The sequence below is a fragment of the Trichechus manatus genome, unplaced genomic scaffold (assembly GCF_000243295.1).
Source record: "Trichechus manatus latirostris isolate Lorelei unplaced genomic scaffold, TriManLat1.0 scaffold00035, whole genome shotgun sequence".
In the NCBI taxonomy this organism is placed as follows: domain Eukaryota; kingdom Metazoa; phylum Chordata; class Mammalia; order Sirenia; family Trichechidae; genus Trichechus; species Trichechus manatus.
In genome coordinates, this window is record NW_004443971.1 from 11,235,718 (window position 1) to 11,250,348 (window position 14,631).

Sequence of the window (14,631 nt, forward strand, 5' to 3'; positions counted from 1 at the left end):
GTTAGCAAAATGGGATAATAACATTCAGTGATCAATAGAAGGGAGATGGCAGTGAGTGAACCAAGGCCTCTTGGAGGGCAGTGGAGAGGGGGATTGTCTAGGGCTAAAGTATTCAGAGAAGGAGCCCTGGTTAAGCACTCAGCTGCTGACCAAAAGGTCAGTGGTTCAAGCCCACCAGCCACCCTGCAGTGGAAAAATGTTGCAGCCTGCCTCTGTAAAGATGACAACCTTGGAAACTATAGGGCAGTTTCTGCTGTATCCTATAGGTCGCTGTGAGTCGGAATCGACTCAATGTCGGTGGGTTTTGTTTTAAAGCATTCAGGGAAGGCTTTGTGAAGAAGGTAGGATTTTAGCTGGTCCATGATTTAAATTTACGTGGGACAGACAGGACAGGTGAGGGAATTCCAAATGTGAAAACTGCAGGAGCAACAGTGCAGAGGGGAGGGCGTGGGTGTGGGAACTGAGATGAGATTTGTCTGGAAATTCTGTGGTGACATGTATGAGAAACAAGGCTGAGTGGCCAGGCCTCAATATGGCCTCTTTGGACCCCTTGCTATTCCCTCCAACCCAACCAACTCATTGCCATCGAGTCAATTCCAACTCATAGTCACCCTGTAGGACAGAGTAGAACTGCCCCATAGGGTTTCCAAGGAGCAGATGGTGGATTTGAACTGTCGACCTTTTGGTTAGCAGCCGAGCTCTTAACCACTGTACCACCAGGACTTCTGCTGTTCCCTAGAGATTGGTTTTCTTTCATGTCCCTGGGGGAGACCCTGTGTGTATTTGCCACAAGTAGATGGGAGAGGACGGAGGGAGGCTGGGAATGAGAGGACATTTAGCGGGGGATGTCTGAAAGGAGAGTTGGGGCATGTGGGCCTGGTCCATTTAAATTTACTGGGAGAGAGTGTTCACTGATGCTTTAAACTAAAGCATGAATTCCACTGGTGACTTTTGAGGGTCATGAGCCCCTACTCCTCCTAGCCCATCGACCCATTCCTTCCAGGACTGGGGTGGTGGGGGAGGGGGTTGGAGTCCAAGAGTGCTAGGCTCGCATGCTGCCTCCCACAGGGGGACTTCCCACTGAAGGCTGACAGGGTGGTCCAGTCCGTCAAGGCCATCTGCAACGCCCTAGCTGCTGTGGAAACCCCAGAGATCACCAACGCTCTCAACCAGCTGCCCCCCTGCCCCTCTCGCATGCAGCCTAAAATTCAGAAGGTAAAGAGCTCAGGCACTTTAGGATGGGGAAGGAGGGAAGGGGAACAGTCCCAGGTTACTGAATTGCCCCATTGCTCGGGCAATGAGGTGTCCACTCATAAAAAGATTCTTTATCTATACCTCCTTCTTTTATGAATCCATGGTTTAATCACGAGCGTTCTTAGCAAATGAATGCCAGGTGTGCCCCCCTTTCTGAGGATGAGAGCGGGCTAGGGGCTGCCCCTGGGACTGATGGCCGTGTGTAGCTTCGGCCAGCAAAGGCTTTAGTCCCACCCCTGAGGCATTGCCTGCAGTGTGCATACCCATCAGGGTGCCAAACCAGACGAGGAGGAAGATCTCTCCGGAGCCAGGTGTTCCTCCTCCCTCTTTCGGGGCGACTACAGTGTGGCTGTGTGTCATGCAGACAGTGCCCCCAGACTGTGATTGGCAGAGAGGGGCTGAGAGCTGGGATGTCTCATCTGGGTGGACACCACGATCTTATCCTACGTCAGGCTCAGCCTGTCCATCACACAGACCTGCCGCAAACCATGATTCTATCCTCCCGGGGGAATCTCTGCTCCTCAAATTGCAACTCAGCCTGGTCCAGATGCGCACAGCTGTACACAGCCCTTCTTCTAGCTGTGGCAGCAGAGGCCATGGCCCTGAAGCTCCCCTCCCTCTTCTTTTTCCCCAACAGGATCCGAGCGTCTTGGCTGTGAGGGAAAACCGAGGTAGGGGAACTGCTTTCTGTCTTTATCCAGTAGGAGTGGCTGAAAACTGTATTTGGTGCCCAGATTCCTTGTTCTCCCTGCCCCCCTTGATTTATGCGTCCGAGTTTGCATGTGTCTGTGTGTGTGTGTGTGTGTGTGTGTGCGCGTGTGTGCATGTGTGCGTGTGTGTGTGCGCGTGTGTGCGTGTGTGTGTGTGCATGCATGTGTGTGTGTGTGTGTGTGTGTGCGTGCGCGTTTTCCTATATGAGGTGTGAGCACAGCTGGAGAGCCTATTTCTTTCCACCAAGTGTTCTCTCATTATTTTTACTAGTTATTCCTGGTGATGTCCCTGGACGATTGTGGTGAGGAGGAATAGGTATGGGGGTGGGCGTGGGAGGCAGAGCTAGCCCTGGGATCCAAATGGGACAACTTCCATTTGGTTAGTTGTGATTATTCTCCAGGTGGCTCATAACCCCTAGGATTCCAATTTAGAATGGGCCTTGGGAGAGGGTGATAAAAGAATTTTTCACTAGGATTTCCCCTGTTGAGTCTTTCAAGCAGAACTTTGCCCTACAAAGCCCATAGCCGTAGGATTGTTAGGATAGTGATTCCTAGTCTTTGGGATTTCACGGACCAGTAAAATGTCCCAAAAGTTGTTTTGGGGACCAACATACAGTTGCCAACTTCTTATTTTGCCAACCACTGACTTTTTAAAAAAATAACCTGTGGTCATTGTAACTATCATCTTCTAAAACAAAGGACATTGTAACACTAAGTTGCAATAAGTACAAGTAAGGACAATGTTTAAAATGGAATAACTATCACTTTATGAAAAGCTCATAACATGGTCCTGCTTTTTTCTCATATCCCCATAGATGGGTGAATCTTGCCATGTGTATTAGAAACTGACTGGCATTTGGGAGCCACTGTCCCAGGCTATCGCATCCTAGCCAGTGCCATGGCACCGAGATGGGGTTTGCTGAGGCCTCACGTGGTTTCCTGCTGCCCTTGATTTCACAGAGAAAGTGGTAGAAGCACTAACAGCTGCCATCCTGGACCTGGTGGAGCTATACTGCAACACATTCAATGCAGACTTCCAGACTGCGGTGCACGGGAGCCGCAAGCATGGCCTGGTCCAGGAGGCCTGCCACTTCTCCAGGCCCCTGGCCTTCACTGTCTATGCCACCCACCGCATCCCCATCACCTGGGCTACCAGGTGAGCTCAGGCTGATGGCCTCTAGGAAGGGAGCACAGTTAGACTTGCTGATGGCATCTTCTGTCTGCATGTGACCACTGATCTAAGTCTTAGGATATGTGGCATTGTCGTGCAGCCTGGCTGAAGGGGTGGGCTAAGTGCCTGAGGGGGGCCTGGGCTGGGACATCCCAGAGCTGGAGAGAGAAGGTGCGCTAGGAGATGGGAAAGGGGCAGGGTTCAGACCTTGCCACTTCCTCTCAGGGCTGGCTGTGTCGGCATCCCAGCCCCCTCCGGATCCAAGGCCAGCTGATGGAGACATGGGGACAGATGGCCAGTTCCCAGATAGAGTGCATGCCCCACAGCCAATGACTGCACTTCCCTGTAGACACACAATGGGAGGGGTGGGGAGGGGGGTGATGACCCTTTGTCTGGGGTTCCCCAGGCCTGCAGGGGTGGGTGGAAGGGGAGGTTCGTTTGGTAATCCCGGCTCCTGCCGGATCCGCATCATCCAAGGCCTGGGGGAATAAGCGCGGGGCCCCACCTCCAGCCCTTCCTTTCCCCCCCTCCCCTCCCTTCCCCTCTCTCTTTGTTCTTCACTTAATGTATTCCTCTGGGCCATTGGCAGAGAACAAAGGAGGCAGCCTGGGAAACCAGGGCCTTCTCTGACCTCTTCTGTCAGGCACCTGTCACGAGCCACAGGGACCCCCATGTGTTGGCATCCATGTCGGCATATGTTGTTTTTCTCCCCCACCCTCCTCGCCTGCGAGTGAGTGCATGCTAGTGCATGTGCGAACATACACAGACACACATGCATATACATAACACAGGCATGCAAACATACACACACACAGGAGCATCTGATAGCCTGGCCTGGATCTGTAGGGAGGGGCCAGAAGGCCTGTGCCCAGGGAAGAAGAAAAACCACCAGGCTCAGCATGGAACCTGAACTGGGCAGAGCAATCCAGATTGAGTTGCTTCTCTCAGAAACACTTCCTTAAATCCAGCTTGGTTGTCTTGTCCCCTGGCCCATGTCACAGTCCCCAGAGACTGTGAGTTTACTGAGGGGGTGGGGTTTGGTATTAGGGGAGCATTGGTTTGGGTGACTGAGGTTGGGTCTGGGTGCCCGGTGTCCTGATGTGCACCTTTTCTACGGCAGCTATGAAGATTTCTACCTCTCCTGCTCTCTCAGCCACGGCGGCAAGGAGCTGTGCAGCCCCCTGCAGACGCGAAGGGCTCACTTCTGCAAGTACCTCTTCCACCTCATCGTCTGGGACCAGCAGTAAGCCATTCCCCAGGCCCCAGTGTCCAGGCCATGTGCTACTCATCCGCGTGCATGCCCCTGGTGCCAAATAACCAGACTGGGACTCGGAGCTCATACCTGGCTTAAACCCAGACCCTGTTGCTAACCCTAACTAGACAAGTTCTTCCAGCCCTTGAGTCCCCATTACTTCCTTGACTCTTAAATAGTACAAGTATAAGTTCTACCTCTCAAGTTGTTATGAGGATCCGATGAGAAGTATTCATAAGCCATAAAGCACTATATAAACATTTTTTGTTTTGATCTTGCCTCCCTTAAAAAGTTTAAATAGTCCAAAGGATTCTTAACTTTTCCTTCTTCCCAAGGGTTCCATAGAATAGAGGGAGGGGACTGTGCTTTCTTGCTTAGAGATAGAGAAGGGAAGGTTGTCTAGGGGAAAGAATAATGGGCTTGAAGCCACAGGAGGAAGGCTCTATTTCTAGCTCTGTCTCTAATGCTAAGTTCTCTCTAGCCTCTCTCTGCCTCAGTTTCTCAAACCGTAAAATGGGGTTATTTGTTTAACTCAGAGGAAGTTATGGCACTGAAATGAGATAGGCAGACTATAAATATGAAACTGTAATCACTGTTCATTACGATAATAATGTTAATAAGTTGTCATCAGCCAAACGAAGCAGGAAGGAAATGGGGGCGAGGGTGCCTTGAATAGCAGTGTTGCAGGTGTCTGCCTGCCCTGTGCCTGATCTGGGCTGTGTTCTTCCTCCCTCCAGACAGTCAGAAAACCCCTAGTTTGCTGCCTCCACCCTCCCTTCCCCAGACTGACTGTCAGGTTTTATCTGGCCCTTGTGTGTACAGCAGAACTACAGCTTAAATATTTGGGGTGTGAATTAAAGAGGCTGAGGGGTGTCCTCGTGGAGGGCGAGAGTGCAGAAACAGTTAAACGAAGAGTCTGTGGAAGTGCTGTGATCCTTGGGTCCTTTTACAGGTGGACAACTGGGGAGTCAGACCCTCTCTCCTGTCCTTCACGTTTTATGTGATTCTTAGAGCAATAATGGTGCAAATGAAGGGCCTTCATCAAGCCGTCTCCAGAGCAAGAGAAACTCTTTAGAGGCAGAGAATGGCTGCACTAAATGGCTCTTGAGTTTCACCAGCTCTTTGGGGGTCTTTAACCTTAATTACTGCCAGCTGCCCAGGGAAAGGTTACAACACAGTGCTCTGGCCCAGGTGGACCCAAAAACTTGGTCTTAGCGGGTCGCAGGTATAGAAGCAGCCCACTTGCCCAGTGCAAGCCCCATCCTACCTCAGCCTACTCTAGGTCCCCAGGGCCTGTCTCATTCCATTTCCTGTCTGAGGTCTACCTCATACCCTACAGGGCTGGCCCTCTGCCTGCACCTGGTGGAGGGGTCACCCCAGCATTGCTGCCTGAATGCCTCATGGGAGACCTCTTGTCCCCTTCGTCGTCAAGACAAAGGCATTTGGGAGCAGGCGGTGCAGTGGAGGGTTCAGAGCACAGGCTTTGGGGCGAGTCATCCTCCCCTACTTACTGTCAGTGTGACCTTGGCCATGTCATTTAACCTAAAATGGAGAAGATGCAGTAAAACTTGCAAAAGCCAGAACCTGTGTAAGGCAGAAACCTGTCAAGAGAAGGAAAACACAAATATTTTCCACTAAAAGGAGAACTAGAAAAGTGGTAAGACTGCACCCTGTCAAAGCCAGAAAACTTACGAGACCTAGAAAAACAAGGCGGTCCCATCAAGTTCCGGCTCTCCCAGGTTTCACTGCCTAGGCTCATTGGAGGGGCAGTTAGGACATTGCAAGTAAAGTACTCGGCACAGTGCCTAGCCCGCGGTAGGTGCTTTCTTCTTCATCTTTCTGTTATTTGCTGTGGAAGCCCTCTCAGTCCCAGTTTCTCACTCCAGGTGACTGACACGGTGTGGATACGTGGGGATGTTTGTACACGGAAGTATTGTCTGTATAGCCCAGCTTCAGGGCAGTGATCCCAGTGTCACAGAGCGAGAGGTGCACAGGCATTGGGTACAGACATCACACATGTTAAGCGTATTCTCCTTTTCACTGATGAGGAAGCTGAGGGGCAGAGATGTGTGTTGCCCGGGGTTGTAAGTGGCAGAACCAAGGTTGGGACCAACTCGTGCTAGGAATCCTTCCTGGAGGAGGCAGCCCCTGTGATGTGATGTTCAGGAATGGGTTGCAGAGGGAAGAAGAGGGAGGAGGTTCAGGGCTGCAGCCAACATAGTGGCTACCCTGACAGACCCCGGGTGTAGATCCACGGTGGAGGTTTCAGTGGAGGATACACTCAAGGACTGAGGAGAAGTGGCCTTGGAATGTTCTAGGTGTTAAGGTTTCAGTTAGGAAGTCTCACTCCACTTTTCCCCCAGACACAAAGCAGGAAGCCTCTTCCTTCTTGGGTGAAAAGAAAGGCGGCAGGACCAGCTCCCACTCCCCTCTGCTGTGGGGTCAGCTGATTCTCTCTCCCACTGCCAGAGTAGAGGGATCAGCTCACTCTCAAAATAGGCCCAGCAGCTGTGCTCTGCTGCCCCTGGCCAAGCCCTGGCCTGGCAAGTCCACTGGCTGCTGGAGGGGCCCTAATTATAGCTGTGGGCTCCCCAGGGTAGAGGCCGCTGGGCCAGGGCTCTGCCAGTCTCTGGGAGGAGGGAGGGAGAGCCACACTTCGGTGGAGATTCCCTGGAGGAGTGAGGGGCTGCTGTGGAGGGAGGCTGCTTTATCCTGAGACTGCTGACCTTCGGGGTGGCTGCCCTGCCTCTGTGCCCATCTGGCGTAGAAGCTGCTGGGCCCCGGGCCTGTCAGGAGGGTGTGTGACTGTGGACCTTGGCCCAGGGACAGCTTCCCCGAAAGGTAACATGGGTCCTCCCTCTCCTTCCACAGCTCTTCTCCCCTCCCTAGCTCACCCCACCCCAGTTCCTTATCCTGAACTTGGAGGGTGTGGCAGGGTGTGGTTCAGGCTGAGCAGCCACAGAGAACATCTGGGCCTGGGTAGTGGCGAGTGCTCATGAGTCTCAATTGTCATGGCCCTGCCAATTTACTTTCTCACTGCCTGGGAAATTGGAGGAGCCCCTTCTCCTTATGCCTTTGGCTTTGCAGATATTCTGGGGCGAGAACAAACCGTGTGTGCCCCTGGGGCTAGCAGGAGAAGGGGAGGTGAGAGGACAGGTGGTGGGGCTTCCAGGAGATGAACTGAGGGCAGAGAATGTGGTGCTGTTTCCGGGTTGCTGTCAGCAGGGAAAGTAGGGGAGGGATGGCTGTGGTCAGACTGTAAAGGGGGACAAAAGGCAGCTTCTTGGTGACCCTCTGCAGAAACCCTAAGTCAGGAAAAGGAGCAGAGTTGCAGTATGGGACATGTAGTCGCCTGTACTCCGAGATGGCTCTGGCAAAGTTAGCTCTGTCCAGTTGTCGTGGGCAGCCTTGCAATCAGCGCTGTTTGCCTCATTCTTTGGAGGGCCTCACACAGAGACCAGGCTGTGCTGCCGGGTGAATCCATGGAGGCTTTGCTGCAGCCTGGGACCCATCCTGGTCCTGCAGGATGGTGTCCCTGGGACGCACGTCCAACACCCTGCAAGCAAGGCCAGAGTTTCAGCCTCCTCTTCACCTCCTGGGCCACCTGTCCCTTGCAGTTCCAGGGGTAGCACCTCTAACTTGGTTTCCTGTCCTTCTAGGATCTGCTTCCCCGTGCAGGTGAACCGGCTGCCTCGGGAGACCCTGCTGTGCGCCACCCTCTACGCTCTGCCCATCCCCCCACCCGGGAGCTCCTCAGACACCAATAAGCAACGGCGGGCACCCGAAGCCCTGGGCTGGGTCACCACCCCACTCTTCAACTTCAGGCAGTATGTGGGCTCCAGGGCAGTGGCTTCTCAGCTGTGGAAGTGGTGGGGACAGAGACAGGGGCCAAGCTGCCGCACTGGCCAGAGCCCCTCAAGAGGGTTGGTCAAGGGGTTGCTCACCAGCAGAGAGCAGCAGGTCCCAGCCCTGGCAGAGGGGGCCAAAGCACAGAACTAGTGACTGGGACTATTGGTGTAACCAGGAGCTGCTGGGCAGGACGGGTGGCCCAGGACTGTTGTGGGGGGAAGGGACGTGGAAAAGCAATACTCGGATAACATGCCATCTGGTCTTGTCATTGGAAGGACCTTAGAGGTCACCTAGTCCAGCCTCTGTACCTCGTGTAGGCATCCCCGCTACCAGGTCACCCAGACTAGGGTGCAGTTAGCTCAGGGACACTTGCTGGAGGGCGAGAGCTCGAGTAGCAGGACTTGGCAGAGGGAAAAGGCCATGGTCTGTGGGGAGAATGAGAGAGATGAGTGTTAGGTGGTGGCTTCAAACAGAAAAGGCAGATTTTTGGATTAGGGGAGCAGGAGGAAAAATATCTGCTCAACAGATTTCTTTTGTTGGCACATCCTACCCTCCATCCTCCTTAGAGTGCTGACCTGTGGCCGGAAGCTTCTGGGCTTGTGGCCAGCAACCCAGGAACACCCCAGTACCCGATGGAGTGCACCCAATTTTCACCAGCCAGACAGCGTCATCCTGCAGGTGAGACCTCAGCCTCAGTTCTTTCTTCCCACCCACCCAGCAGAACCACTCAGGAAGGAGTAAGTGCCATGTTCTCCCCCTGAAGATTTGGGCTGGGATACTAGAATGGGCTGGAAATTTGGGCATGAGTGACTATGTTTAGACCTGGAGTGGAAGGGTGAGCTCTGTAGTATCTTCTTCCCATCTCGTAGAGGTCAACTTTGATTTCAAGGAACCCGAAGGTAGGGTCTGAGACTCTCCCCATGCAGGGCTCCGCCAGCTTTCCAGAGACACTTGTGTTGAGCCATCTTACTGCTGAATCTGATCAAAGCTAAGCTGTCCCCTCTTGAGGCTCAAGGGGCAGCCCTCCCCCAGCTAGTCACTCAGTGCATTAGTGGGGTGGACCCATTCACCAGGGAGAGGAGGAGGAGCTGGTTAGGTCCAAGGTCTAGTTACCAGCTCCCAACTCCTCTTTCTTGTGGCCATGAGATGCTTTGTTATGGAATCTAGAGTATCAAAGCTGATAAAGAATGAAATAGAATATATAGAATGACAGCTCTATGAAGCAGGTGTTTTGTCTGTCTTACTCTATCCTCTGGGCCTAGAACAATGCCCGGCACATATTAAGGCTCAATACACATTTGTTTGAATGAAGGAACATAGAACTGTTTTTGAGAACTGGCTCACTCAACTCTGATACCTGTTTTAGGGGAATGAACATCTGGAGGCCTTACGTGAGTGGGGGCCTTAGAGGTGGGGGGCCCTCACCTGGCATGTTGTCCCACCTGCCAGCAGGCAGGAATGCCCCCCAGGACCACACTGAAGGCTCCCCAGCCTCAGCTGGGCACTCCCAGAGGCTCAGCCCAGTGGCTTTTCTGTTCAGAGTTCTGAGACGGGGCTTGTCCCCTCACCAAGAGGCAGCTCAGCCTGGCCTGTTCCTCCCTTGGCTGCTGTTGTTTTTTTAATATATTTTTAAAAATGTGGTAAAATTCATATAACATAAGATTTGCTATTTTAACCACTTTTAAATGTACAGTTTGGTGACATTAATTACATTCCCAGTGTTGTACAACCATCACCACTATATTTCCAAAACATTTTTATCACCACAAACAGAAACTATGTACCCATTAATAACTTCCCATTGTCCCATCGCCCCAGCCCCAGTAACCTCTAATCTACTTTTGTGTTTTGATGCGTTTGTCTATTCTAGAGATTTCATATAAGTGAAATCATAACAATATTTGTCCTTTTGTGTCTGGCTTATTTCACTCAGCGTAATGTTTTCAGGGTTCATCTATGTCATAGCATGTATCAGAACTTCATTTCCCTTTATGATTGGATAAATTCCATTGTATGTATGTACCACTTTTGCTTATCCATTCATCCACTGATGGATGGTTATTCCGCCTTTTGGCTCTGGTGAATAGTGCTGCAGTGCACATGGGTGTACACGTGTCTGTCTGAGTCCCTGCTTTCAAGTCTTTTGGGCATATATTTGGGAGTGGAATTGCTGGGTTTGCTTGCCCATTTTCTCTCGCTCTCTTTTTTTCCTGGAGTGGAAGGGTGAGCTCTTGCTGAAAGTTACGGCGGGAAGAGACTTTAGAGATCACGAAGTCCAACTGTGTTATTTTGTAGACAAAGAATCTGAGGAAAGGGAGGGAGGGAGAAGGCAGGAATGCTGGGGTGAGAGAGAGGCTAGAGACCCCAAATGGATGGCTGTCCCCACTCACGCTGGCTGTTCTCATTTCTCCACCTCTTTGATCCCCTCCACCAGATTGACTTCCCCACCTCGGCCTTTGACATCAAGTTCACCAGCCCCCCTGGAGACAAGTTCAGCCCCCGATATGAATTCGGCAGCCTCCGGGAGGAAGACCAAGGCAAGCTTAAAGACATCATGCAGAAGGAGTCCCTGTACTGGTGAGGCCCAGGGCATCCCCCACACATGGCTCAGGTCCCCCACCAATCTATCACTTTCTGATCGACATTATCTCACCTCCCAGCACCAAGTCCCTGCCCTCCTGCTTTGGGAGTGGAAGTAGGGTAGGGTGGGCATTCCTACCTAGGCAGGAAGTGGTGGAGAGGGCTCTGCAGAGGCCAGCCCCCATGCCTGTTTCCATGAGCTGACACTAGGAAAAATGGAGTGGAAATTAGATCTGGGAGTGCCCATCCCCACACTGAACACTTGGTCCAGATTCTGTCCCGAGAGGAGCGGAGTTTTGCCCTCCGCCCCAGATACACTGTTACTTGCCATCCACTGGGGCAGCTGGCTGCTGTCCTCAGCACCCTGCCCCCACCTCCTGCCCCCACCTTCTGCCCCTTCCACACCCACAGCCTTTGCATTGGTCTGGCCCTGTCACTTTCCAAAAAGGATCAGGTGTCAAAGCAAGCTGGCAGCTCTCAGCGGTAAGCGCATCTAGGCTGATCTCATCCTCCGGCTTCTCCTACCAGGAGTGGAGAAGGCTGGGTGGGAACAGAGAACTGGAGGAGCTTTTGGGATCTGGGCTCCAGGCGCCTCCCATGCCTCCTCTCTCTGCATGCCTCTCTGCCTCATGCGTGGCCCTGTGCATGTGTTGGGTGGGGAGGAGACATGAGAGAGAAGGGACTCATCTCTCTCACTCATGTCCCACCAAGGGCAGCCAGAGCAGCTGCAGACCTCCCCTGCCCCCACTCCTCCACTGACCCCTCACTGCATTAGCCCCTCAGCCTCCTCCTCCCATTAGACACCGGATCTCCAGTAAGGCCAATTAGCTGCAGGTCCTATTAAACTGCCAGCTGGTCCCAGGAGGCCCCAGGAGGCCTCTCAGCTGCCCAGACCCTGACATGTGGGAACCACTGCCCTCTGGTGGCTCGGCTTGGGAGTAGTGCCCTGGGACATCCTCAGGAGAGGCAGCAAATTTGGTGCCCTTGGCTTGTGCGTTGTGCCTTAGCCGGAGATGCTCCTGAGTTGGGATCAGTGGTGAGATTTGGGCCCTGATCCCCAAACTTGGCTGCACATTGGAATCACCTGAGGATCTTTTAAAACTACTGATACCTGGCTGCCATCCCCAGATATTCTGATTTAACACTTACTGGGGGTGACCTGGATGTGGGGATTTTTTTTTTCTTTTTTAAATTATATTGTGGGGAAAATATACATAAAAAAACATACACCGTCTCAACAATTTCTACATGTGCAAGTCAGTAATACTGAGTATGTTCTTCCAGTTGTGCAACCATTCTCGCTATCTTTTTCCAAATCATCCCACCACCATTAATGTAATTTCAGTGTTCCCTGAGCAATAACTTCCCCTTACCCCTCCCACCCGCCCTCGGGGACCACTAAGAGTCCTTGGTTTCTATATATTTGCTTATTTCATATAAGTGATATCACACAGTATTTGTCCTTTTGCAACTAATTTCGCTCAGCATGTTTTCAGGGTTCACCCATGTACCAGGACTTCATTTCTGTTTTTAGCTGAGTTCCACTGTGTTGCTGGATAGACCACATTTTGTTTATCCGTTCATCTGGTGATGGACATTTCGGTTGTTTCCACCTTTTGGCTATTGTGAACAGTGCTGCAATGAACATTGGTGTACCAGCTTGTTTGCATTCCTGCCTTCACTTCTTCTGGGTATATACCTAGGACTGGGGTTGCTGGGTCATATGGTAGTTCTATGTTCAGCTTTTTGACGAACTGCCACACTGTTTACCATTTTACATTCTAGGCATGGGGATTTTAGAAAGCTCCCCAAGTAATGCTAACGTGCAGCAAAGTTGGGGAACCACTACATTGGGGTGTGTGTAGCATTCCCTTGGAGTAATACTCTGCGCTCAGGTGGACTCTGCTCTCTCCCATCCCCACCCCACAGGCTCACTGATGCTGACAAGAAGCGTCTGTGGGAAAAGCGCTATTACTGCCATTTGGAGGTGAGCTCGCTCTCCCTGCTGCTCGCCAGCGCCCCCAGCTGGGAGTGGGCGTGCCTTCCTGACATCTATGCGCTTTTGAAGCAGTGGACCCACATGAACCACCAGGATGCCCTGGGGCTCCTGCATGCCATGTGAGTGTGACACCCACCTTTCCCAACCACTTGCCCTTCCAGAAGCCAGTGCTTGGCACTGCCCATCACTGAGCTGAGCTGGTGCCGGGGAAAAGGGTGATGTGCGCCTGGGTCTCCAGGGCTTTTCCACATCTCCTTTTTTACTTTGTCTCAATTTTCCCCCCAACATTACATTACAAACATTTTTCAAATACAACAAAATTGAAAGAATTTTACAGAATTTATACTCACCGCCTTGGCTTCATTGCATATCTGCTCATCCCTCTCTCCATCCATTGGTCCATTTGATTTATTTATTTATTTTATACATTTGGAAGTAAATTGGCAGACATCGTTAAATTCCCTCCTAAATATTTTAGCATGCATAATATCATTCACCATAGCTCAGTGTTTATGGTTTTTTCCTTTTGAGGTAAAATTTATAGACAAGAAAACGCCCAAACCTTGAGTGTACATTTGCTGAGTTTTGACAAATGCATACACCTGTGTAACCCAAGCCCTGTCAGTTAGTTCCCATCTTAACAGTCTGCTCTTTCCCTCCTTCCCCTGAAGGGCTCTCTGGGGACACAAGGCTCCCAGTCTCAGACCCTTGCCACCTAGTGTCCCTGGCTTATTTCTCCCTACTCTTGGTTACCAAAATCTACCCCATCCATGTGTCCTACCTTCCGGACTTTTTGAGGCAGTGGTCCCGCTAATCTCTGCTAAAGTAATCAAGCCAAGGTGTATTGGCTTATGTAAATTCCACTATTAAACTGTTATTTGACTGGCAGGCTTTGCATTTAAGGATGGTACTGAGACTCAATAATGCTGTAACCCACATGAAGGTTCTTTGACGATGGGAATTTCCGGCACAGTGGGACTCAAGGAAAAGAACTAAGGGAGTACGGTTGGGGCTGAGGACTTTACCCCATTTTCTCTAAATCACACAAGGAATGAGAGTGGCCACCCACCTGTGCCTCTACAGGCTGAGGTAGACTCTGACCATGGGGTGGGATCATTCCGGAGAAGGTGCTAAGGACTCTTCTAGCAGCTTTGGCAGACTCCGGGGAACCTTGCCTTTCCTCCGTCTGTGCCTTTCCACCCTCTGAAGCCCAGGTGGCCAGGGCACTTGGCTCAGAAGCCGGTGCCTCAGAGCCTGCAGCTGGGTGTCAGGCCTGGGCTCTGTTTTGCAGCTTCCCGGACCAAGAGGTGCGACGTATGGCTGTCCAGTGGATCAGCTCGCTCTCAGATGCCGAGCTGCTGGACTACTTGCCCCAGCTGGTGCAGGTGGGTAGACTGGCCTGCCGTCCAGTTCTGATGGTCCAACCCCAAGACCCCAAGTCAGGCTGCACTCTGCCCCTGAGAACCTGGGGTCCCCAGCGGGCTAGTAGTAGGTGTAGGTTGGGGGCAGTTAACAAAGCCTCATGTTCGCCTCCTCCCTTTCCCCTACACAGGCCCTCAAGTATGAGTGCTACCTGGACAGCCCCTTGGTGCGCTTCCTCCTGAAGCGAGCCGTCTCTGACTTGAGAGTGACGCACTACTTCTTCTGGTAAAGCTGCGTGTGGAAAGGTGGGAGGTAGATGTGTGGGCTTCACGTGGGAGTGTTTCGCTCCACGGCCTGCAAGGGTGAGGGCTGAGTCGTTGGGGCTCCAGAATGCTGCTGACTTACTCTCTTGCCTTGAGCTGGATCTTTGCCTCAGGAGGTCTCAGTTCACCCC

General features: G+C 52.1%; 1 protein-coding gene across 1 annotated transcript in view; it reads left to right on the forward strand.

Annotated features, from left to right (window-relative positions):
- Window positions 1–14,631, forward strand: part of PIK3C2B (phosphatidylinositol-4-phosphate 3-kinase catalytic subunit type 2 beta) — a 51,593-nt gene that overhangs the window by 10,740 nt on the left and 26,222 nt on the right. Inside the window, exons 8-17 of the mRNA XM_004375249.2 lie at window positions 1,069–1,215; window positions 1,892–1,925; window positions 2,925–3,120; window positions 4,256–4,378; window positions 8,047–8,214; window positions 8,803–8,914; window positions 10,671–10,813; window positions 12,746–12,934; window positions 14,107–14,200; window positions 14,368–14,462. Coding sequence (XP_004375306.1) covers window positions 1,069–1,215; window positions 1,892–1,925; window positions 2,925–3,120; window positions 4,256–4,378; window positions 8,047–8,214; window positions 8,803–8,914; window positions 10,671–10,813; window positions 12,746–12,934; window positions 14,107–14,200; window positions 14,368–14,462 — 1,301 coding nt within the window. The remainder of the gene's footprint in view (window positions 1–1,068; window positions 1,216–1,891; window positions 1,926–2,924; window positions 3,121–4,255; window positions 4,379–8,046; window positions 8,215–8,802; window positions 8,915–10,670; window positions 10,814–12,745; window positions 12,935–14,106; window positions 14,201–14,367; window positions 14,463–14,631) is intronic.